The following is a 25,229-nucleotide window of genomic DNA, read 5'->3' as shown; positions in this document are numbered from 1 at the left end:
CTCATCGTCTTGTTCTTCGACACAACGATGGGGTCGTCTTGGTGTGGGATTATCTCCAAGCTACTTAGAAGTTAGTATCTTGGTTCGATAGAACATACAGGCTAGGCAAACGCCATATGCTATGGACTGTCATGCTTACAAGCTAATCGAGAAAAGGTATAAATCCTTCCCTGCTGTTGCAACTTCACTCGTTCTAGTTTTACCCATACGAACCAAACCAGGTCCATTCTCAACGTCTTTTCCATTCTTACATAGGACAACCAGAAGCAAACAAGCTCAACACACTATGAAATTCTTCATTACCTCTTTGATTTTTACCCTCTCCCTCTTGGTGCCATCTATAACAGCCCTTGAACCAGGAGATGTCCCAGTCAATGTCGCTGTCCGTATGGTAGAGTGAGTGATTCACTTTGTCATAAGATGCGGATGTTTGACTAAGTTTTGGTTGCAGTGGTGAATTACGCCATTTCTACGAGAAAGACGAGATCGAATATTACAGGTGAGTCTGGTTCTACCATCATTCCGATCGCTTGAAGAATGAGGACGAGAACGGAGCGAAGGGCTAATCTGGAGTGCATAGAAAACGAGATGAGATTGCAGATGCTGAACTTGCCAAACGACAAGATCCAGAAAGTGATTTCTACCCCGTGTCCAACGATGGTTCAGGAGTGAAAGCTTTGTGAGTCCATGGGAAGATCTCTTGTAAATTTCGCTTATCGCAAACATCGTGTTTGTTGTAGCTCCGGCGCAGGCGCCGCATGAGCTTTCAGAGTATTTTCATCTTGGCCAATTCAGTATACTTATCATAACTTATGTATGTGTTTATCGATGCAAAGATTGATGGCATCTGCTCAATGATCCAAAGCTGCACAGACCCCTGTAATCTCAGCTTTTTACCCCTTTTGGTAATTAAGCTGATCCCGGCGGTCTTCCCCGCCTTTCTCAGGTAATCTTCTTGTGAAGATTGAAAGAGGGATCGATCATCACCTCTCGGGTCCTCATTCCTCATGACACTTTGAATAATCATCATCTTGATTTGACTGACTGCAGTGAGAGTGCAAGCGAAAGTCAAAATTTGGATGACTCAGTGACACCTGTACAGCTGAGAAAACCAAGTCGATGGTGCTCGTCCCATCTCCCATCCCAACTACCATACTCTTCCATACCAGTCTAAACTCGGATTAATCCGAATCACATCATTACCATCAATCCATTCACTTTACATCTTCATTCCTTGGTCATCTCACCTCATCTCCGCTCAAATCTCAACATCAAAGCCCAATAAAGCCCACTGGACGTATCAAATCTTCCTCCTTTCACTTGCACCTGCAACATCCTCACCCACCTCTGAACATTATCCGTTCCACACTTCTTCCTTCTTCTTCTTGCTAATTCGATTCGATAATACCGATAAAGAGCCTTCGTCGCTGGAGTCAAGGTCAGGTGAAAGGAGAAGAGAGAGGAAAGACGATTAGGCACGATGCAGCAATACATCTCGGCCAGTACCACCCCACTCGGCAGCCCCCATTACGCTCATAACGACCCATGGGCTCATGCTCTGATATGCTGCGATCAAGAGCATGGTGCATCCAGCTCGAACCCGATGAATAATCAATTGCCACCACCACAGCACCACCACAGTCAAATCCTATATCAGACATCTCCGAACGATCATCCTTCCGCTCTACCCCGGCAAGCTAGAAAATGTATCGAATGTTCGGCAGAATGTCCTCTCGAGGCATACTGTTGCGGAGGTGATTACTGCTGTGACGGTTCACACTCACACAGCTGCAACCAATCAGAAGAGAGTATCTGTGGTGATCCAAAGTGTGAAGAAACGATGAAAGAGCCATGTCATGAAGAACATCCTTTCCACCCTCAAGGTCAGTGCGGTGAGACTCATAGGCTTCCTCACGATCACGATCATACTCCCAATCAACAAGATAACATCGGTGATATGAAGAGTCTAGAAGAGTGGGCAGATACCAAAGAAGGCTGTCACGCCATACAGCAGCTGGTGAGTATCTCTCTGACTCTGACTTTTCCTTTCTCTTCTTAACTGGTCCTTTGGCTGATACAACAAATGACCACAGTTGGAATGCTGCAATCAACCTGATTGTCACATACCAGTCTGTCCGACCGATAACAAAGCGGTTCATCCACCCCCGCCTGATCCTCTCGCTGCAATATTCGGCTCGATGGTCGCTCAACCGATCGAACCTTCCAATTTAAATGATTCTGGGCCTTCTGAAATGGAAGGCATAACCCACACATGTCATTGGGGTAATTGCCACCTCGTCTTCAAGTCGATGCCTGATCTCCTGGCTCATGTCGCTGCTGATCATTTGAGCGCATGGGGATCAGGGACTGGTGCTAAATCAACCGATCCTGCACCTCCGACCGTACCGCCACCCCAGATGAACAATATCATGGGCGCAACGTCTAATTTCATGTCTACCTCGACTTCAAATCCGCCAATGCAACTAGCCAATGCAGGTGATATGGGTCTCAACTCGGCTTTCACCACGCCTCAAGCGACTGAGACCGATCAACTCCTATCGTGTCTGTGGGACGATTGTTTTCCGATGGCTGATATGCCTTCTTCCGCTGTATCTGGAACCTTTCCCCAGGACGCAACTCAAGTTCAAACTCAACAGATCCCTCATACTCATGTGCATCAGGCTCATAGTCATCCACACGAGCATGCTCACCCTACAGGTGAGCCCTTCAGTCCAGGTACGATGCTCCGACATGTCCTCGAAGAACATCTTGGTGTACCTGGGTCGATCATCGGTTGGCCAAATGATACCACCAACGGTCAAAATGGCAATCAATTGAATTTGGATAAGAACCACCATCACCATCATGTTGATCCCCATCATCTGGCACATCATCATGCTGCGATGCACCATCATCACTCTCACTCTCACAACCACAGTCATAGCCACAGTCACCCATTCCCTACGCCACCTTCAACCGTAAATACGCAATTGTCAACTTCTCCCGCTTCTATTCCTTCTTCGACCTCGAGAATCAATTCTGGTACAGGTACGAACGCAAGTGGCAATCCCCTGATCTGCTTATGGCCTGGCTGTCCTGTTGATCATGTCTTCCCCGATTCGGCAAGTCTGATGGATCACCTATCCGAAGTTCATATTCCCAAAGGTAAAGATTCGTATATCTGTCATTGGGACAATTGCGGTGATGGTCAAGGGAGAGTGTTCAAGTCTAGACAAAAAGTATTGAGACACCTGCAGTCGCACACTGGTCATAAACCTTTTGTATGTGGGGTATGCGATCAGGCTTTCTCGGAGGCTGCGCCTTTGTCAGCTCATATGAGACGACATGCTCAACAGAGTGAGTGAATGTCGTTTTTGAATATTTCCAGAAGCGATGGGATGAACGATACATGATGACCAATGTAACGTTTTGCATTGCAGAACCATTCAAGTGCGAGTATCCAGGGTGCGGTAAGACTTTCGCCGTCTCTTCTTCGTTGACTATTCATATGGTGTGTTGATCAAGTCCTTGCTTGTGACACTTCTTGGTGCAGTACTGACTTGATGTGATGTATAGCGAACGCATAATGGAGAAAAGCCATACATTTGTCCTCATTGTGGTCGAGGTTTTGTGGAAGCTTCGAACCTTACAAAACACGTAAGTGATGGCTATATATCATAATGCGAACATAGGAATGGACAGTCACTGACCTATAAACCATTGATCTCTCTCATAATCTAGATTCGTACCCGTAAGTCATCCTAAGCGTCACTACGAAGCTGGAGAAGTAGCATTACTGATCATCTGTCTTGCGACTGCCTTTAGATACCGGTGAAAGACCGTTTGCATGTGCTCATCCAAATTGCGGCAAGAAATTCTCCCGACCCGATCAGTTGAAAAGACACATGTTGGTACATGATAAAGATAAGACGAATGGTCATCAACCAGGACAAGGCCATGCGAGACGAAGATCTTCGGTACAGACTTCATTATCTGATGAGTCTGGACCGTCTAATGTTGTTAATGGTCAAAATGCCATCATGGGCAGAGCGTGAGAAGAAGGTTGGTGGACAAAGAGGATTCGATACTATTTGAGGTCGAGTGGCGCTGACGACAGTATGCAGAGGAGTGATGAAGGTGGGAAACGAAGTAGGAATTGAGTTCGGATCTGTTGATGATCATATCTTCAGTACAAAGAAAAGTATCATTAAATAAGATAGGTAGATCAGATGTATCATACAGGTAATACAACATACTTGACAAATGGTGGTGCATGATTGTTACAGCTCGAATTACTTACGCAACAACACGCAACAGATTGGGAAATAAGGCTTCTGGCACAAGGATTAGGCTAATTGGTACAGAACCTCAGCTGGAAAAATCGGTCAGTCTGAATATACCAACATCTGTTTTTCTGCAGCGCCACGATATAGGAGTGTAGGCATATTGCACGATATTGTACCGTTGCAACGAATACTCGATACGTCGTATCGTGTCATAATTACATAATACACACAAATCTCAGATGTATAAATCTATAAATCCTACAAATCAGCAGCCATCCTCGCTTCTCTAATTCTCAAGACCCTCAAAAGTTCCTCCGCTCTATCTCTCTGAGGAGCATTGGAGCTAGATACTCTTTCCAAATACTGAGAAGCCAATGCTAAATCACCCTTTTCTTGATCCGGTGAGTCTTCTACCATCCTTTCATCATCTACATCTGGATCTAAAAGTAAATCTCTCATTTCGTACTCTGCCACACTGAGATAACTCTGAGATAAATCGACGACACCCAATCCTGATTTTTCACCTAAAGCGAGGATCTTTCGATGGTATCCCACAGATTGTGTGATTTGACCTAGTGTAGAATGAAGAGATGCGAGTTTGAGTAAGATGGTGGGAGTTTGGATTCGGTCGGCTCCTAGTAAGGCTCTCGTATGGGCTAGGATCGCATCGGGAAGTCTGGTTTGTGATAAACAAGAATATATCAGGACTTTATACTTAATGTTGGGGATATGGTAGAGGATGCATGATGCTGTTATGTTATTGTACTTACCTCTTCAAGTTTTCGTATACTGTAGCTAAAGCTGTCCACATCCTACAATCGTATGGTCTGAAAAAATATGCACATTCAGTAGAGCTATCTTCACAACAAGCGAGTTTATGATGTACTCACCTCAACGAAGTAGCCTGATTATAATACTCTATAGCGTACATCGGCATGTCTAATAATTCGTATGCCTGACCCAACCCATACCATGCCCTATAATCTTTGGCGTTCACGTCTATATCATTTCGTATGATCAGCAACCTACCAGAAGAAAGTGATTTTCATAACTATAGATTAAGTTAATATAGTTTTAACTCACCTATAGCCTTTCGATAAGCCTCGATTGCAGCATGGGAATTCTTCAGTTCTACAAATTCATGTCCCATCAATGTCCATGCAGGTAGGTATTCTCTATTCAGCATGAGTGATCTTTTGAAATACGTTATCGCTTTGGTATGATCCGCTCTTGACGAATAGTAGTTACCTAATACAATCAGATGAGCTACTTCCCGCAAGACTGTTTGGTAAGCTAATGATGCAGTAACTTACCAATCAAGCAACATACTTCCGCTCTATTTCTATCTATCTCAGCATATTCATGAGCCAATTTACCGAGTTTGGCCTGTTTGTTCATGACGTATAGCATGTTCGAGTAAATATCAACTTCTTCCATCCTGAATGGATCGGCTCTTTGTACAGAATCGAACTCTTTTTCGGCAGTCTCGAAATCTGCTCATCAATCCAAACATCAGTTAGAGCTAATCCTTGAGAGACGGAAAGGAAAGAAGATAACTGACCTCTCATATGATAATATACCATTGCTCTCTGAGCTTTCAGATGTACACTCCCCGGAAAGATCTCCAAGATCTCCTTGATCATACTCATTACTAATTCTGTTGCGGTATGTAGGTCAAGCATGCAGCTTATAGCGAAGAACGTCAACATTGTCGATGAAGGTAATTCCTCTTTCATCGATATGAACTATCCAAGAGAGATCATATTAGCTACACCTACATCATTTTCAACGAGGAGAGAGCGACGATCCATGATACAAGAAGGGCAAATCCAATATGTGATCCTCCAGAAGACTCACCATGTCAGCCGAGTAGACCAACTGAGCCATCTGACTCCAAGCACTCCAATTATACGGTTTCATCCTCACACTGTCCATCAGACATTTCACCGCTGGCGGTCTCCTATCCAATCTCATATAACATAAACCCCTCAAGTAGAGTAGATATGGATCTTTCTCATCTTTCAAATCTGTTAATAGAGGTGATAAGGCTGGATACAAGGCGAGTCGCTCTTCTTTGGTATCGAGGAAATGAGGTAAGGACTCTTGAGCTTTCCTATCTGCCGACTGACACCAACAGACATGTCATCAGCTTATCATATTCCTGGTTGAGAGGTGCGAAAGCTCACCAGATACATCGAATAATACTTTAGGAACTTGCTTCTACTGCCTTTCGCATCCTTCAACACCCAAGCTACTCTATCATATTCCTTTAAATCGAAATACCCTCTGGCCAACTGAAATTCATCTTCTTCCAGTATATCCTCCTCCTCTTCAAGCTCTATCCCATGTAAGGTCCTGCCTCTCGATGGCCCAGCTTCGGCGTTGAATAATCCTGGACCGGGGGAAGGTAAGAAATCGCCTATAGAAGGTCGAGGACGATTAGGAGGTGAATTAGGGAAAAGGGTGTGGGGTTGAGGTGGAGGGGAGAATGGGAGATGGGGAGCTTGACGGTATTCTTTTGGAAGAGCTGCCAAGAGTTCTGATGACCTAAAAGATGCAAGGAGAATGTCAGATCATTTGATTGACATCCTTGGAGGAAGGTGTCCAAGTTGGACTAACCATTTAGCAGATACCATCAGACCCCTATCTCTCAATTCTCGAATCGACCTTCGGAGGTCGTGGGCCATCTGTATTTTGGCGTCGTGTGACATGGTTGAGCCTGGCATGTTTATCTGGATAGATTCTGTCGGTGTCCCACTGTGATGTGCGTTGACGACGGAGAAATTGTTTCCACGATGTCAAGTTGGAATCCAAAACACGAGAACACGAGACTGATTTCATTCAACAAACCGTGAACATGACAACAACAACGAAGAGTGATGCGGGGCAACCGCCACTCTCTCGGGGAATCCGGAGATATCCATCAATCGCACATGCCCAGCTGTTGTCATCATGCACCTTGACGATAACAATCATGATTCATCAAGCATCAATAGTGATCATCACATCATACAGCTCCCTCCTCTCATCGTCACTTGTCTTATCCTTCCAATCGAACCCTCACGTTACAGGTGAAGTACTGGAGATCCTACCATCTCTCTGAATAACCTGTAAACTCTTTTCTCCCCAATCTACAAAACCGTTCAGAAGTCTTTCTTACACTGTTATTTCTCCCCCTTTTCTGTTCATCATGGCTTCATCAGGTATCAAACGGCCTTATGACGAGGAACCGACATCGAGCAGACGACATGATCGAGAACGAGAACGAGGCCGGGATCGACACGATGATGACCGACGCTCGAAGCCCCGTGATTGGAGAGATGCCTTCTTAGATGAAGATGAACCTAAACGAAGGAGAAGTAGATCTCGCGAAAGAGATAGGGATTATAGGAGAAGAGGGGAACATAGAGACAGGAGATATAGTCGGGATTACGATGATAGGCGAAGAGGAGGAGGATTAGATTATAGAGAGAAGGAGAGGGATCATCGTGAACGTGAGCCCTCAAAGGGAGAATATCATAAACGACATAATCATAGTGACCGAAATGATCATACTACTAGTCGAAATGATAAAACCCAATTAGTGAAAGATGATGAAAAGGAGGAAGGCGAGTGCGTTTCATTCTTTACATATAGCTCGTAGATCTACAACTCTTTGGATACTGACGTTACCTCTTTACGATTGAGTAGACTCGAACCTTCACCTCCCAGACCATCTGTTTCCCTTCCTGTAGCTGCGTCACCCTCACGTTCGTCAATCACTCTCAGTCCATCTCGACCGACCAGTCGACCACCGCCAGCCGGTCCAAAAGCGAGCTTCCAATCGCTCGCCATACCCTCTCAACCCCGTGGTTCAACTCCCTCTCGACCACCTCCACCTGCCAATCGATTCTTCGAGTCCGAATCATCCACTTCCCAAGCTCCAAAGGTAGAAGATGCTAAGCCTGAGGATGAGGAAGAGCCAATCAGTGTGCTAGAAGAGGAAGTGGATACTGAGAAGATCCTGGAGGAAAGAAGAAGGAAAAGAGAGGAAATCATGGCTAAATTCCGAGCTAATGGTGGAAAGCCCACGACCGTCACTGCCCCCAAGATCGTCCAAGGAGAGTTACCTGGTCCTGGGACCGGTGCGGAGAGTGTCACTAGTGCAGGTACAAGAACGGGCTATCAGACTGGAAATTCGGTCACTGGTGCTACACCCCTACTCAAGCAATTAGGTACGCACTCAGTAACCGGTACATTACCTGGCACTTCTGCACCTACACCTATCGGCAATTCACCAGCTCTGGCTTCTACGCCAATGGGCAACGATTTCGATCTGACGAAAAGGGCCGATTCGGCTGGCGAAGCTGAACTTCCGGCTGATACTCGTTCTCAAGGTGTTGGAGCGGATATGATGATTTCAGCGGCGGATTACGATCCTACTCAAGATACGATGGCTGATCAGGAGAAGAGAAAGAAAGATATGGAAGCTATGCAGGTGAAACCATCCGATATTGCTTCAGGTGTAGGAGAACCTATAGCTGTAGATCCAAAAGCACAAGCGGACGAAGAAGAGTGGGAAGAAGTTGAAATCGAAGAGGAGGATGAAGATGATGATGAATTTGATATGTTTGCTGAGTTTGGTGATGAGCCGAAAGAGAAAAAGAAGAGGAAAGTCACCATCCGTCGACCTAAGAATGGTGGTAAAGCCAATGGAAATAAGGTGGAATACGTCAAGACGAAACCTGCTAGTACGATTGCAGCTGAGGTGGTAGATAATGTTGATGATACCGAGGGATACTATAGAATCACACCAGGTGAGATTTTAGATGATGGACGATATCAAGTTACGATTAGTCTGGGTAAAGGAATGTTCTCTGGAGTGGTGAAAGCGAAAGTCCTCAAAGCGGTCAATCAGGAAAGAAGGCAGGATGTAGTGGGTAAAGAAGTTGCTATCAAGGTGATTAGAAGTCAGGAAAGTATGTGAGTAAAACCCTTTTCCCATATATTCCTTCCCAAGTGTGAGGTTAGCGACTGACTTCTTCGTCTCGCCTCAGGTACGTGGCAGGAAGAAAGGAAGCTCAAATCATCAAAAAGCTGAATGATGCTGATCCGGAGGATAAGAAACATATCGTCAGGATGGAGAGGACTTTCGAACATAAAGGTCACCTGTGTATCGTGACTGAATCTATGAGGTGAGCTACTCCTCAATTCGACTGGCTTAGTAGCTGACAGTCTTCGTCAGTATGAACTTACGAGACGTCATCAAGCGATTCGGTAAAGATGTTGGACTCAACATGCGAGCTGTTCGTGCATATGCCCATCAGCTTTTCTTAGCATTGAGTTTGTTGAGGAAATGCGGTATAGTGCATGCGGATATCAAGCCAGACAATGTATTGGTAGGTTGTTCTATTAACCTTTCATCGATCAATCGGCTGACGTTTGGATCCATTACAGGTATCTGAAAACAAAGCTACGCTCAAAGTCTGTGACCTTGGTTCAGCAGCCGAGATTTCCGAAGGTGAAATCACACCATACCTTGTATCGAGGTTCTATCGTGCACCAGAAATCAGTGAGCTGTCTGAACACGAAAGGTTATGCATACAGCTGACTCTCTTCTCTGTTAGTTCTCGGTCTCCCGTACGATACATCCATAGATATGTGGTCGATCGGATGTACACTATACGAGTTATACACTGGCAAGATCCTTTTCCCTGGTCGATCAAACAATCACATGTTATTACTTCAAATGGAATTGAAAGGGAAATTGAATCATCGAATGATCAAGAAGGCCAACTTTGGGAATTTACATTTTGATGAATCGTTAAATTTCATTTCTATCGAGAAGGATAAAATCACAGGCCAGGTGAGATAAACCCTCTTCTAGATACGTGACTACAGAAGGAGTAGAAGCTGATCAAGAAGTTTTCTTGCATTTAGGATGTCGCAAAGACATTGGTCATTTCCAAAGCTGCCAAAGACCTCCGAGCGAGATTGTTACCTCCGTCTTCTGTCCAATTGAAAATGAAAGATGAAGAATTGAAACAGATTCAGAACTTCGTTGATCTGTTGGATAAATGTCTTCAGCTTGATCCGTCCAGACGAATTGCGCCTAGAGATGCGCTCGTGCATCCTTTCTTGACTGGTGCATAGATGGTTGTTGTAGTCCATGTTATATATGTATACGTAGATTAATCCACCACTAACATAGCTTCCGATGCATACATATGTGGTGCTGTTATGGTTGATGAAAGTGCCACAATAGCCTAGTCAAGGGATAACACCGATTTTCTCCGAATCCGCTTGATGGGTCCTCCCTTGGTTCACTCGCACCTCGTTATGATTGACATATCTTAACAATGGTAGAGTTTATAGTACTTCAATCCAACTTCATCTCTCTGTAAGTCGACTTGACCAGCACACCACGACCAAGAGACTCACATCTAGCTATCACCAGTAGACTTCAACGGATCCAACAACAAAAAGATCAGTAAAGATGTTCGGACTTAGAGCTTGGCCTACACCTGTATGTGTCATTGTCATTCGGCCGATTGGGTCTTGAAGTGGTTCTGGACATCATGGAGATATGGATGTGGGATGAGGATACTGGAGATGATGCTGGAGTGTCAGGAAGAGGGATGAGATATCAAAGGCGATGATATGAGGATGACGGGAAATAGAGGGCATGACTTTTGACGTATTTGAAAGACGGGGATTCTGGAGGGAAATGCCGATGTTCAGCAGGTACAGGGGTTGGGATGTTGCCCATAAAGCGCGAACACTCGTTGTTGTTGGGGCAGACCAAATGGAGACTGGAAATATAATTTGATTGATGAAAGAGAATGGAATAAAGTGTCGAGAGAATTGAAGACTAACACCTTCAATTTCTTGTTGGCAGATCGTTAAACCCCTTTGGCCATTCATGATCTCAGGTGTGGTCACCATCGCTGGTGTTTGGAAGTTACAAGATATCGGTGTTTCATGTGAGTATCACCATCATACCATCGCACTGCCTTTTCTGAGCAATCTTCAGTTGTAGAGAATGCTCATTAGATTTTATCTTTTTATAGCTCCCGATGCTCTTAAAGACCCTAAGAACCCATTCGGTACGTATATCATCCTCTGCAAAGACCCAAACTCTCTAGAAATCGTCTAGGTAGTTCGGTGTCAGACATAGCTAACATGCGATGTGTTCTATCATCTTAGCCGCCTCAAAAGCTAAAGCCGCTGCTCATTAGATTGTCTTAATGGGAATTTAGGATAGATGAGAATGCAGTGAATGGATAAAAGCTTTTTGGGCAGATCAATCTGAATAGTCCGCTGGCATAACCTCACAAAAACCTTAGCCTGTCCCCGATACTGATCACGTCCCGTATCCTGACTATCTACCACTAACAAAATCCACCCTTCTGTATTTACTCTTTGGATCGTCTTTCAAAGTCAGCGTTCCCCCCTCCTGTTTATGAAAGTGACCGTTTCGATGAAGAGGTATCTCATCAGGCCTTCTTAAGGATTCCCTCTTCGTAAGACTCTGGGTCTTGCCATACTCACATCAATCAATGGAGGATTATAACTCAAAATCCCTTCAATATTGGTCGAGGTCGAAAGTTCACCTTCAAAGTGAAGAACCACCCTCTTCGTCGTGCCATCCTGTTGAGAATCCATCTCTGAAACTGATTTTGAGGGAACATCGGTATATAATAGGTCAAAGTCGCTCGCCATGATCGTCAGATTCTCCGCCTCTTTCTTGGAAAAGTAATTGGCCGGTTTCCAATCCAATGTCACTTCGGTATATGACTGACCCCCCTCGATAGTGGGTTGTACTAATCTGATTGATCGATTGATCAATGCCCATTCTTTTTGGCCGGACTGTGTCAATGAATGGTAGAATCTTTAGGCGTCACTGGTCAGTTGCTGAGAAGCTATGCAGAGATTATCTTGGATGGTTTCGATCCAAGACCTCTTGGGAATTGTGGAAGGTAGGTTCGACATAGTTTGAAAGAGATAAAGAGGTATTGCGGTAAGAAGAGATAGAAGTTTCAAGAAAAATTCATACATACAACCATATGATTCGTTCTATATGTTCAAGAATCACACTCCTGGCTTTCCGACAGGCTCGATGTTGCCCTTACGAGAATCTTTCCTTGCTTCCGCTTCTCCTGCTATGAGAAAGGTTCTTCCAGGTTCCGCTTCTCGTCCTAAAGGTCAAAAGGATTATTTACTCGCTCTCGCTCTCAAGTATGAAAGGGTCAGCCAACTGCAATTCTGATGACTACCCGTGTAGGAGCGTGTTTCCAGACTCGAAAAGTGGCAGACATTTCAGTCTATTTCAACCTTTGTGAATCATCTTACATGTATCGGAAAATCTACGAGAGCTATAAAAAACGGGGAGGCATGGGATGCAGCAGACATCAGATCCGTATGTACAGCCCCTCTAAGCTTGAGAGGGCGTTGGCAGATCTTCCGTCCCTTCCACAACACTATATCCCACGAACTGTACATCTGCCTCATCAAATCTATCAAATTGACCTTGGACGGTAATAGGCTCACCACCATAATGTCCTTCAGCAAAGTATCGCTGAGAAAAGGGTCCTAGAGGTTCAAATCCTGAAAGTTGAGCTCTTTCGCATTTGAACTTGAAATCTGTATCTTTGACCTCATCACCCTTTGTAAGAGGTCTCCAAATGGATGTAAATTGGTATGTATCGTCGGTATCAATATCGGTACCTTGGACTTTAGATAATGTATTTTCGCTCAATACGTATGTCTGTCTAGTATCAGTGTTACTGGCACCTGCCAACCATGATGACCCGGTTGCTTTGGCCCATGCGCAGACATATTTGGTGATATTACCTATAGAAGCTAAGTCTCCATCGACGGCGTGGTATGAGGATGATATGGGAGGGGTCTGGCCGCCAGTCAGGAAAGCGGAATGTTTTGAGTCCATAATCGGAGGATTAAGAGTAGATGGTGTATCTAGATCGTCGTTTGATGAAACAGGATTTCAGAGGAGGACTAAAATTCGATACTGTTACTGTATGCTTGGCTATGGTCTTATAAAGCGAAGTGATCATACTCTCTCGTCGATGAGACCTTTCTTTATGCCTTGGAAGAAAGGTGCATGTACAAAAAGGAGGGGCAAAATAACTCGTTCCTCTCATGCTGAGTTCTGGTTAGATGACTCGTTCTTTCCGTCCTTTTACCTTGGGCTTTAGAGCAGTGAACTCACACGGGAAGCTGTTCCCCACAAAAGGAGGGATTAGTTACGACAGAAGATCAAAAGAAGATCAGGCATCGGACACCTTGTTGATAGAGGTGGCCGACCTCAATCTCATCTGGGTCGGTTCGACATTGGACTGTATTTCAGGCTATGTTTCTGTCTTTGGATGAGACAATCTTTGCATCTTCGTTCGATTCTTTCATTTGAGTATATTCTACAAATTCTATACCCCGAAACGAAAACACATTTAGATATCTTCGGGGAGATTGGGATTAGGGAAGTCCTTGGACATATGTACCTGGAACGAACAGCAACATCCATCAGCCAACACTTCATTTCAGTGACATTGTTGAAGATGGATTCTGCCTATTCTAGGGATTCAACTCACCTTGTAATGTCTGAAATGAACTTTTCGTCCCGCCTCTTCAATCTCATTCAATTCCTCTTTACTCAATTGAGGTAACGAATCAATTTCGGAAATCTTTTTGAGGTTATCAGGGTTTCTCGAAGACGTAACTACTATAACGTTCTTCTGCAATGCCCATAATGTGAGGACCGAAGCTGTATCGACCTCTTTGCCGGTCTCGGAAGAAAGTCGTTTGGCGATTTTCTCCAATACTGGTTTAAGGGGACCACCAGTAGGATGTCGAAGGATTGGTGTGAGGAGTCCGTAAGATTCGGTAATTATATTGTGTTTTTCACCAATGTCAAGGACAGGTTGGAGGTGCTCGAGCACGTACGGATGATACTCCAGTTCTACGAAACACGTAATGGTATTAACATTCATCGATATGAGAAAGAGCCAATACGGTCATACATGTACTTGGAGATAAGCAGACTTACGATTGACAACGGGCTTGATCCTAGCTACTTTCAGGACAGCTTCAAGATCTTGAGGTCGGAAGTTACTGACTCCCAGACTCACTCCTTCCAGAGTACCGTCATATACCAAGTCCTCTAGGATAGTCCAAAATTGACTTGTTGTTCCTGCCTGAGGGACAGTAGGGAAGTGGATGAGAAGGAGATCAGGCTTGGAACCTAATAGTTTGATTCTTTCTTGCACATTGGATCGGACGACCTCCATGTCAGGAGATAGATCTGTATAATTTACCGAGTCAATAATTGGCGTCCATTACGGCGTAGTGCAGCAAAACTGTACATACTGGTGCTAGAGACTAAATTCAACATTGTTTGTCAGTGTTGACGCACGATAACACAATCATGAGAGTCTGGGCTCACTTACTCTTGGTCGTGATCCAGACATCTTCCCTTTTGACACCAGCCTGTTTCAAGGCTTCATACGTTGCTTGTTCGGTCTTGTATATTTCTGCAGTATCGATATGATAAATACCAGCTTTCAAAGCTTGCACACCACTCGTGATAGCAGGATCATGGTTACCGAAGAGTCCACCCGTACCATTTCCCCAGCCAATGGCTGGAATAGATTTCCCATCGGACAGTTTGATCGTTCTTGACATTTAGGAAAAGTGTGATATTGCAGGATTGGATATGAAAGACAAATATGATGGTGGTAGTAAGAACTGTTACACTAATTCTATCCTATTAATATCACTGCCTCGATCTGGCTTACATCAGCGATGGCGAGACGATGAACCATCGATATATCATCGGAGCTCGAAGGTGGAGGTTTTGTCGGTGTTGTCCGACGACTTGCACAAGGTCCCACGTCAACAATTTTGGTGCTTGATGTAAGCTCGCAGACCTGATGCCGCCTTTGGTTGATCGCGAGCTTGGTTTGACTGCCTCCTTTCTTGATCTGAAGCACGAAGCGTCACCATCCGACACATGAAACTTCACATCTGACACTTACAGATGCAACATATGCATCGCAAGTCCCTTGTGCTCTCACAACGGAGGTCTAGACCCATGCGTTTCCGAGCTGAGCGGTCTTTATATGCCCATGCTATATAATGACGCATCCACGAGATCCTGAAACCAGTGATCTGTTCAGGACTCCCTCATTCCCAATCACCCCCTTTTGTCGGAGCCTCCCCCACTCATCGTCATGTCTTCATATCAATCCACCCAAGACTCTAATCAATACTCACAGACATTAGCAGCTGAACAATCGACCAATAGTGCCTGTGGAACTAAGAAAGGGGCTTGTCTCACTTGTAGGAGAGGGAAAACCAAGTGTGAGCCAACAAAGGGACAGGAGAGGTGAGTTGCTATCTTCAGTCGACCACCATCGGCTGACAGTCGAGACTATCAGCTGTAAGAGGTGCACTCGTCTGAGAAAAACCAACTGTCGTCCGAGTTCTGATGCGCAGCCGTTCGCATCCGTTGAAGAACAGGTAGCAAGGTATCTGGAAATTTATCGACACTCACAAGATTTCATCGCACAAAGTGCCGTAAGCTCCAATGACAGCTTCCTATCTCCCACCAGCGTTTCTACAGCCCGATCAAGATCACCCTCGAAAGTCACTAAATCCCGATCAAAATCCAGAGCAGATGCAGCTTTGAATTGGACAGATAAGAGTTCTTGTGGAAACTGTAGACGTAGAAAGATAAAATGTACGACTCTCCCAGGGTAAGCTTTCGATCCTGCTCCAATAAATGTCCGGCGCAGTGCAATTCATGTTCTTCTGACATGATTGAGTAGTGGAACATATGTCACCTAAATTCTACTCGTCGATTTCGCTGTAAAGCTAACCACAATTTCAACCAACCAGGCGAGAAGATTGCGAGTACTGCTCCAAAGACGACAAAAGGATTTGCATATTCGAGGATAATCGAGCTTTTCGTCATGAGATAAAGTCTCGACAAGAATTGTTTGAGAAGGAAATCTGCAACCTTGATAACAGGTGAGCGCTCCGCACATAACATCCTCAGGCTGCTCTCATTGACTGTTATTGTTCTATGTGGTTGTATCTCTTTCTGAAGAGAGCTGTCAAAGCTGCTAAACTATGAGGGAGGGGTAAGCAGAGTCAACAACGAGCTTGTTTCCGTCTTTGGTCCTCGATTCAGTTTGGTCACTTCCCAAACTCCGACATATTCTCTACCTGCCCCTCCACTACATCCCCAAACCAATAATCTTCCAGTTTCACTAGCAGAAGATGTTGATCCGATTATTGCTTATCTGCAGACCGAAGAAGGACGACAGCTTCTGTCTGAATACCTTGAAGAGATAGAGCAGGGAACAAACAATCATGGATCAGAGAGGACAGTTTCGAACATGGAGGTGCCACAAGTTAATGTTTTTGCGCCACCGATCTCCGCTGACTGGGGGTCTAACGCTTTCGACCCAACCGTTGGCATGTCTGACGACAGCGTTATAGAATCTTTTCTGTTCAGCTCTCTCGATGAGCCTTTTCCGACTCATGTCACCGAACACCAGCAAGATCTATATCATCCATTCTGAAAGGACTGCTTCCAAACCGCCACTGGCACTGGAAATGCGTCTGCTCACAACAAAGCTTTCCTAGAAAATTATGCATCTCCTCCCATCTATTGTACTTCATCATCATGCAGCATTGATACATCTTTGTGATCAGCAGCTCCTCTATATACCGATTGCAGATATCCTATTTAATGAGTGTCTCCTATGCAGGAACCCAGAATGAGAATTGAGAAGCTATTGATTCAAGTGGACCTGGAGAAGTGGCAATGTCTCCTATCCTTCGTAGCTCGGAACTTGACCTTGTAATTCTACCTTCCTTCCCATCTCAGCAGGAATCCAACGAGGTGATGCTATCAACCATATGAATGAATGTGCAATCTGCTAATTCTCGTCCTTTATCGCACACACGAGGGAGGTGCACACCCAAATTCTTTGGCCGTTGATACATTCCAGGCATTCCCCTACACTTGTATACATACAAGTAGTATGGCGGTGAGTACCCTTTGAGATGATCTGATAGTCCCGCTTCATTAGCATCATTTCACCTTACCAGAACAACGGCGGGCAGTGACATGCCTTCCCCTGGACAGTATACCACCATAGCCCTGCGCCAATCCGAGCCATCTCAAGCTACAGGATATCAAGGTAGAGATAGAGCATGTATCAATTGCAGCAAAAGTAAAAGACGTTGTGATCCAAGCTTCATATCGACCTCGTAAGTCATTGCAGGTTGACTAATCTAGATATGCCATGTCTGACCTTACATGCCCCATAGATCCAGCTGTAAACGATGTGAGAGAAAAGGTTTTACCGACTGTAATATTTCGACCTAATTTGGATCCGATGATATTGGTCGGAAGATTGGTATATACCTGAACATTCGTGAATGTACTTTGAATATAATCTCGTCTAAAGATGGTCGGTCTCCCAAATTGACCGTGAGAACGGCCCTAGTTCGACCAAGGTCAAAGTCGAGATCAAGGTCAAGGTCGGCCTCGTCAGCCTTAGGATCAAGGCGCCATATTATAGCTCGAGCAGGGCCTCTGGCGATCCTTGTAGGCGGAGGAATTATAAGTGTGTTGTCGAAGAAGGGTGAGGTCATCGTTCAGGCTCTAGACTTGATCAGTGGTACCAACTGGAGACCTCACTGACCTCGCAAGTGGCACTTTCTCCAGAGATACCAAGTGCGATCGCTGTCTCATAGATTCGAGCCGATCCTGTACATTGGGTGAGATTCAGGCTTCACGCTTCGAGAAGAAATCTGAACAAAGACTCTTGAACGCGGATCTGGCCACGCTCAATGACAAGTCAGTCCTATGCTGAATAGATTGAGATCTTCGATCTCAGTCATGATGTATACTTATGAACTTATGTCTTGTTCTTGATTAGATCGTTACAGGCTTTGATCGACCTGCCGGGGGTTTAGGGAAGAGCAATAATAATGACAATGTAGGAGTCCTCGGGGAGGAACTCGGCCTTCCAGGGTTCTTGAGTCAAGCTTCGAGCTTCGATCACTGCTACTTCTCCTCCGTTACTGCCTTTAACTCCCGCACCAGCTCGAAACTATGAGATCCCGCCGCCCCAATGTATTGGCAATCCTGAGCAGGACGCTCTGGCTGAACATTTTGGTACGGGGCAAGGGAGAAGCAACATAGAAGCATATTTTCGAGGGACAACAAACGATCAGTACCACGGATATATCGCAACGGAGAACATACCTACGATCAACACTCAATCACCGCCATCGGGTACTTTTCCAGCGTATGATCGGGCGGCTCACAGAAGGTGGTGGCAGAATGTAACACCATCTGCTAGTCATGTCCAGAATTGGAAGATATGAGTTGCGTTTCGGCCGTATGGGAAACTTGCTACTATCCGTCCATTAATCAGTCACTATCTCCCCAAAATGAAGAGGAGAGATTTCTAATTCGCAATCTGGCAACAATAACCCTGTGTGCTCGCAGAAGAGCGCTCGCACTAGAGAGAATGCAAGCTGCTTTGGTCACCTTCCTGCAAGCACTTTTGATCTCTTGTCAGATGCCAGCGATCAATCCAGAGTCTATGAATGTCAGACGGTAATACTGTCAGATGAAATAAAAGCAGTTGCATATAGATTTGCATATCGACTTTTCACGAACAAACTATCATGAAACGCAGTGAGTAATGAATATAATAAACTTTTTAAGCATAAGACACATTATGAACACAAAGAAGCGGGTGAAACAAAGTGAAAGAACAAGCAAACGGATGTTCAATCGGGACATATTTCTGGGATGTGGGGACAAATCTTTGGGAGGTAGAGCTCCCGAGCGTATCTGAGGACCGTGCTTAAGCGTTGTTTACGTAGTCATCAGCGATGACTAGAGGAGGGCATTCTTCTCCTCGTCTGAAAAAGATCCATCTTCGGATCCAGTGGGGAAGAACAGTACCTGTTTGGTACTTTGAGAAAGTTGCGGTAGGCACAGAGAACACAGCATCCAATTCTTCAAGGGTCAATTGTTTCGTTTCCTGCATGTAAAATTGTAAACCTCCAGCAGTCATGTCAAAGGAAGGAGGTTTGACTTACCGGTACAAAGAAGAAAATGAGAATCAGAGCAATGACGTTGAAAGCAGCATAAGTGCCGAAAGCACCTTGGGCGGTCAAAGCTCGGAGCATTCGGGGGAACTGTGGAAACGGTCAGGCAAGAATGCGAGGATGTGTGCGAACATCAGAGCACTCACCGTCAAACTCAAAATGGAAGAGAAACCAAGACAGACGGTGACAGACCATGCCATACCTTGCTCACGCTGAGGAAGAGGGAAGACTTCAGCAGAGTACATGAATGGAACAGGTCCTTCTCCAACACTGTAGAATGCGGCGAAAAGGTAGATGAAGCTGGAGCATTATATGTCAGCTGAAGCACGTAGATGGTCATAGGAGCTGCATCAATAAATCTCACAAGGCGATCAAACCGGTACGCATAACTTTGTTCTCCTCTGTGGCGGGTATGAAGAACATCATACCAGCAGCGAGTAAAGTCCAGGCCATGTTTGGGAAAGTGGCCAAGAGGAGAGATCGACGTCCGACTATGCATTGATCAGGTAAACTTGACAATAGGCAGCTTCAGACACTATGTTGACTCACAAGTATCGATTGTAAAAACAGCCGGGAACGCAAATAAGAAATTGACAGCACCGAACCCGAGGGAAGCGAAAAGCGCTTGAGATGCAGAGTATCCGGATTCGACGAAGATAGTACTGGAATAGAATGCGATGACTAGGTGGCATAGATCAGTAAAGAGACTTTTCCAGCTCCCAAACAGGACTACCGAAGAAGACTCACTGTTGATACCGCACATTTGTTGAGCCAACATGACAGTACTGGCAGCCAAAGTACCTCGTCGAACACGAGGAATAGTGAAGAGCTCAGCGAATCGAGAGAAGTACGTTTTGCCCTGTACAATCTTGTTCTCCTCCATCAGTTGTACGTGTGCGTAATATAAGTCACGGGCGGCAAGGACTTCGGTGTGTCTGAGTCGAGTCATGGCGGCAAAGGCTTGAGCGTATCGACCTTTCTTCATCAACCATCGAGGAGATTCAGGGCAAAAGAAGATAAGAATAGCCAAGGGAAGAGCAGGAATGAAGGCTGATCCAAGTTGTAACCTCCAAGCAATGGCGCCTACATCCTTTACGACAGCGTTGGCACTTTACGATAATGGTGATCAGAACCCAAACGACTGTGCACAAGCGGCATGCATCTTGAACTCACGCGAATCCAAGGAAGATACCAAAAGCAGTCCATAATTGCCATCCCATAACAAGAGCGCCTCGGATGTTGGCTATGGGTGATGGAGAAAAGAGAGTACAAAGAAGTCAGAAGAGTATATTTCGGTTTCTTGCTAAGATCTACGTACCAGGGGCAAGTTCGGCAGCGTACATTGGAACGGTGGAAGCTGGTGCCATGGTCAGCACATACCAATCGAGGCAACACACCAAACATACCTTTAGCTCCCATACCAATACCAAGAACGAGACGCACAGCAGCCAGAGCTTGCCAAGAGTGAGTGAAACCAGAGGCAATGGGGGTAGCAATAAGGACTGGAAGGATAGTGTCAGAAAGCATTTTAATTGGTTTGGAAAAATCGACTTACTGAGGGAGGTGATAAAAATTTCACCTCGTCGACCGAAAAAATGATTGAGGGGATCAGATACTGATGGTTTTTAGATGGACATCAACATCAAAAGCAAGCACCTATACCATGATGAATATGCAACGTACACCAACAACCACTGAGTTTGAGAGGGAATATCAGCACAATCTGAGAGCGTTTATTGCACGACGTTAATCGACTTACCATACCGCCGAAGCAATGTAAGGAGCAGCATTGACGAATCCAACTATCCATTCATCGCGGTTCCCTTCGGGAGTTCCAACAGGTCGAGCAATGCCAAATTCGGCTGGGAAAGACAAGTCTGGAAATAGATCATTCTTAGTGAATGTTCCGCAAATGTGACAATGTCAAGAAAGAATAAGCTGTCACTCACTTGCTCCATTTGATCCTGTTTGATCCCATCCTTGAGTGGCTGCACCAATGGCACAAACAATGACTGTGGCATCACGTCGTCAATGATGATTCGATAGTAGGTATCGAATTGCACTGGACTCACCAGTGAAGTAAAGCATTTTGGGATGAGACCATTTGCTTCGGCTAGCTTTTCTTAGCCAGTACAAGTCATCTTCGGTCAATTCTGGAATATCTTCATATTCGGTGGGTCGCTGAGCAATCAGTGCACCCCGCTTGAATACGTCAACTTTGTCATCGAGATTCTTCTCCTTACAGAATTCCTCGACATCTGCAAGAACCTGCTCTTTGGTAAAGCCATGAAGGGGGTTAATAAGTTTCTTTGCCTGGGATTGAAGTTCAGGCGCATGTTCAAGGCCATAAGCTTCCCCCTTGGAGGTATCCTCGTTGGAAGATTCGAGGTGAGTGTTGCGGGATTTCTCGATCACGTCCATTGTTCTGTTGATCTTGTTTGCGAGATTGGATGAGGAGAGGTGATGGGGCCTTCACTGGAACCCACCAGTCCCCCTCCATATATACGTGTTGTCAGGCCGACCATGACCGGTCACGATGCCGGGGACGATTGGCAAATGAATCGACAAGAAACGATTGAGGTCAATCGGTTTGAATGTGGCGTACGAGTATAACGTTGTAACTTCGCACGCTAGGAGCGGCAACATCCCTGAATTGTGTGACCCCGCGACTTGATCGCTCGCGAATCCAGGGGAACTAAGTGCCGTGTATTGGAGTACCGCATGGAACACATGAGTAGCCTCGCTTATTGGTGATTTTCTGGAAAAGCCTAAGAGACCATGACTAGTGTCATTGATCGTAAACGAGATTTGGGCGGAGATCCAGGACACAGATCATTCCATCAGGACAAGGAACATGAGAAAATTCAATCCGCAATTAATTGAAATGTGTGTTCCTGAAGCAATGTAAGGTTTTGTAACGAGAGCGGCGGCAGTCCAGATGGGGCATCCAATCTGGATTTTGGCAAGTGAAAAACACGTAAGTCAACATCCCCCCGTACATGCGGGATCCCCTCTAGGGCTCCAGAAACTTATCGACTGCCGCTTGAGGCGCTGGAAGGATGGTTTGAAATCGGGAAAAGAAAGAAGAGGCTGGTCTCATGTGAGATCCAGATCGAGCAGGGTTTTCCGCTAGCCTGGTGCCCTAAGGATGAAAGCGTTTGGGGCTAAAGGTGACTTCATACCCGGCCGTGGGGTAAGCTTTTGCGGCTAAAAATGACTTCGAAACCGGCGGTAAATGCCTGTGCGTCAGTCTGTCGTTCAATTCCGATCAAAATCCACATCTTGTACTGTCAGTCTAAGGTTAAAATGTTTATTGTTCTTGTGTGAAAATCGGTTAAAAAGGCGAACGCACGCGCCCCATCCTCCTCAATCTACTGTATTTTGGCTTACATATGTGTAGTTGTGATGGAGCTCAACGAGACCTTGATAAGATACTGTACCTACGTTGATGCATATGCTCTCTGATAGTTCGTAAGATGCTGTACTCTATAGGATACCTACAAAGCAGAGGTCTGGGCTTCCTGGGAAGCCAGAGGGTGTAGAGGGTGCAGGGGGACGAGTGGGAGGCCGATGAGGGGGTCTCCCGCCATATGTCAGGAATAGGGATATGAATATGAATGGTATACTATATATACCACTCCGACATATCCTTACTACCTTCCTCATCATCCTTGCCCTGAGGAACGGTGTTCATCCACCATTTGAGGAATACCTTTGCTTACACGATGCTGTGCTTATTCCAGACTACCACCGTTGACTGACTGTACACGTAACTTATAGTCGTGTCGTTGATAGTTCGAAAAATTTTGGAGGAAGGAGTACGTCATGTCTGTTGTACTATAGTACATCTCTAATATCTGTGTTTCATCGTCCGTCCATCAACATATTGATATTTGATGGCCATACTAAGATTAGAGGTGTACCTTTGTGGCTTGGGATATATTAGCTTGTAGCCCAAAGCTCATATTCACCCCATCATCGATCAAATACTGTACTGTAGCACTCATCATCACCTTCACCGCCCGGTTGGAATTCACTATTCTTTCTCTCTTTCTCTTATCCTTCCTCTTTCAATGGGTATCCTCGTGATCTCAACATTTCCGCTCAAGACATTACTAAGTTCATCCTTACGTGGGGTGACCATCCGTACTCCGATCGATGAAAATCACCGCGACCACCGCCATGGATGAAGAATATCAACCTTATCGAGAAATGTGGGCATGTTTCCCCTGTGTAGTACTATGGAAATGGACCAAGGATAGGATGGCTAGGAATGTTGTAAGTGTATTGTACAACGCTTCTTCTCATCAATGGGCCGCGACGAATATCTTATAGAAGAATATGAGAAGGATTTTGCCGTAATAAGGTTATCTTATACCCTATGATATGTAGTAGTGGCGATGACCTAATCAACTTATGCTTATTGATCATACCTATAGGCCGAACGAGAACCTCTCTATCCCTCACCAAATACCATCTTAACAGCTCCAACCAAGAAACAGCGTCCCAACCTTTCCAATCTCCATCATTCATCTCATTCATCCTCGTTCCATGGGTTATTCACCTCTGAGCCTGCTTCACCTACCAAATCGACTGTCAATGGGTATTTCAGTGAAGGGAAGAGGAATGCGAGTACTTCGAAAATAAGTGAGGAAGGGAGAGAGAGGTTGGTAGTATCTCGAGGGCTTACGGCGGGTGAGTGTTTGTTCTGCTTATATACAGAATGATATAATTGATACTTCGATATTGCATTGGTGATTTTTCGATATGGACAAAAGTCGAATGCAACTCCTCGCTCAACCTCCATCTATCTCTTCCACCTCCTCATTACCATCCACACCTCATCTCAACGGCAATGCCACCAATGGTAACGGTGACTGTAACAGTCAACCCCGTCCTCTATCAGCTTTAACACCCATGACGACCAGTCAATCCCAAGATAATCTACCTTACCGACCATCTGTACCCAATCTCGGAAGATCATCATCCGAACCTAGAAACCTCAATGATCTTGGAGGCTCAGGAGAATTTGCACCTCATCAAATACCTAATTTCGGTAGTGGTAGTGTGACAGTAGGAAGAGGAGGTAGTAGAGGGAGGAAAAGAAGTGCGACTACCTCCGCAGCGAGATTATCTTCACCATTAGCTTTGAACGTTGATAATGCAAATACAATAACAGAAGAAAGAGGTAGAAGTCCTGGTCCGGCTATACTTACTCGAGCTCAAGATCATTTTGATATTTTAGATAATTCCAATCCAGTTCAAGATGGAGAGGGAGATAGGGATGAAGAAAGATACATACCTATGGGAAGAAGTCTCTCACATCCTGAACTTACATTTACATCGAAGGCAAACAAAAACGCTCAGGGCAATGAACATCAAGGTGAAGATGAGGTGGTGGTCAAGCGAGAATTGGGTTTGAGAGGTCTGAGTAGTGTCAGAGGTGGGAAGAGAGGTAGATGTAGGGGAGGCAAAAGGATTAGGTCAGATTGAACTGAAAAAGAAGAATGAAAAATGTGGATACATATCCTCACTGCTCATGATAAAATACTGTACGGTATGATAGCTACAATAAGAGGTCCTATTACTCTATATCACAACGCAGAGTAAAATAGATCGAGATAAAGTCAAGTCATTCTTGTAAACGAATCACGTTTATAACCCCTAAAGTAGAAGTTTGAATTCATTCATTGTTAACGATAACGAACTTACGTATCACGATATTATATATATATATTATATGTCATAAGATGATGAAATAATGTACACAATGCATAATGGTAGATAATGTATAGTACAAACAGACAA

At 45.0% G+C, this 25,229-nt stretch overlaps 8 protein-coding genes across 8 annotated transcripts; 4 read left to right on the top strand and 4 right to left on the bottom strand.

Annotated features, from left to right (window-relative positions):
- Positions 1-286: 286 nt before the first annotated feature.
- V865_007312 (uncharacterized protein) lies at positions 287-762 on the top strand (the record flags this gene model as incomplete). Its single annotated transcript, XM_066231060.1, has 4 exons — positions 287-396; positions 452-499; positions 581-679; positions 741-762. 4 exons carry the CDS (start codon positions 287-289, stop codon positions 760-762), a joined length of 279 nt encoding a protein of 92 aa, XP_066087157.1.
- Positions 763-1,480: 718 nt separating this feature from the next.
- On the top strand, positions 1,481-4,055 carry V865_007311 (uncharacterized protein; the record flags this gene model as incomplete). The annotated part of the gene is made up of 6 exons (XM_066231059.1): positions 1,481-2,017; positions 2,094-3,357; positions 3,441-3,511; positions 3,577-3,657; positions 3,742-3,751; positions 3,826-4,055. The coding sequence occupies 6 exons, from the start codon at positions 1,481-1,483 to the stop codon at positions 4,053-4,055; spliced, it is 2,193 nt and encodes a 730-aa protein (XP_066087156.1).
- Positions 4,056-4,544: 489 nt separating this feature from the next.
- Positions 4,545-7,012, bottom strand: V865_007310 (uncharacterized protein; the record flags this gene model as incomplete). The annotated part of the gene is made up of 9 exons (XM_066231058.1): positions 4,545-4,962; positions 5,057-5,113; positions 5,177-5,285; positions 5,370-5,534; positions 5,600-5,779; positions 5,848-6,031; positions 6,144-6,410; positions 6,473-6,833; positions 6,906-7,012. 9 exons carry the CDS (start codon positions 7,010-7,012, stop codon positions 4,545-4,547), a joined length of 1,848 nt encoding a protein of 615 aa, XP_066087155.1.
- A 464-nt stretch (positions 7,013-7,476) lies between these two features.
- V865_007309 (uncharacterized protein) lies at positions 7,477-10,418 on the top strand (the record flags this gene model as incomplete). Its single annotated transcript, XM_066231057.1, has 7 exons — positions 7,477-7,898; positions 7,977-9,248; positions 9,323-9,460; positions 9,511-9,664; positions 9,723-9,837; positions 9,893-10,131; positions 10,206-10,418. The coding sequence occupies 7 exons, from the start codon at positions 7,477-7,479 to the stop codon at positions 10,416-10,418; spliced, it is 2,553 nt and encodes an 850-aa protein (XP_066087154.1).
- A 2,281-nt stretch (positions 10,419-12,699) lies between these two features.
- V865_007308 (uncharacterized protein) lies at positions 12,700-13,212 on the bottom strand (the record flags this gene model as incomplete). The annotated part of the gene is made up of 1 exon (XM_066231056.1): positions 12,700-13,212. One exon carries the CDS (start codon positions 13,210-13,212, stop codon positions 12,700-12,702), a length of 513 nt encoding a protein of 170 aa, XP_066087153.1.
- Positions 13,213-13,732: 520 nt separating this feature from the next.
- Positions 13,733-14,963, bottom strand: V865_007307 (uncharacterized protein; the record flags this gene model as incomplete). Its single annotated transcript, XM_066231055.1, has 4 exons — positions 13,733-13,783; positions 13,874-14,241; positions 14,329-14,583; positions 14,729-14,963. The coding sequence occupies 4 exons, from the start codon at positions 14,961-14,963 to the stop codon at positions 13,733-13,735; spliced, it is 909 nt and encodes a 302-aa protein (XP_066087152.1).
- Positions 14,964-19,174: 4,211 nt separating this feature from the next.
- V865_007306 (uncharacterized protein) lies at positions 19,175-21,842 on the bottom strand (the record flags this gene model as incomplete). The annotated part of the gene is made up of 14 exons (XM_066231054.1): positions 19,175-19,354; positions 19,413-19,511; positions 19,568-19,721; positions 19,786-19,912; positions 19,971-20,102; positions 20,169-20,530; positions 20,595-20,664; positions 20,740-20,778; positions 20,828-20,923; positions 20,977-21,036; positions 21,105-21,115; positions 21,181-21,298; positions 21,371-21,433; positions 21,494-21,842. 14 exons carry the CDS (start codon positions 21,840-21,842, stop codon positions 19,175-19,177), a joined length of 1,860 nt encoding a protein of 619 aa, XP_066087151.1.
- A 1,761-nt stretch (positions 21,843-23,603) lies between these two features.
- Positions 23,604-24,914, top strand: V865_007305 (uncharacterized protein; the record flags this gene model as incomplete). Its single annotated transcript, XM_066231053.1, has 4 exons — positions 23,604-23,699; positions 23,861-24,024; positions 24,078-24,116; positions 24,200-24,914. The coding sequence occupies 4 exons, from the start codon at positions 23,604-23,606 to the stop codon at positions 24,912-24,914; spliced, it is 1,014 nt and encodes a 337-aa protein (XP_066087150.1).
- Between the last annotated feature and the right edge of the window lie 315 nt (positions 24,915-25,229).

This window comes from Kwoniella europaea, chromosome 2 (genome assembly GCF_036810445.1).
Source record: "Kwoniella europaea PYCC6329 chromosome 2, complete sequence".
Lineage (NCBI taxonomy): Eukaryota > Fungi > Basidiomycota > Tremellomycetes > Tremellales > Cryptococcaceae > Kwoniella > Kwoniella europaea.
Note: the sequence above shows the minus strand (reverse complement) of the source record. Positions and strands in the feature narration are given on the sequence as shown.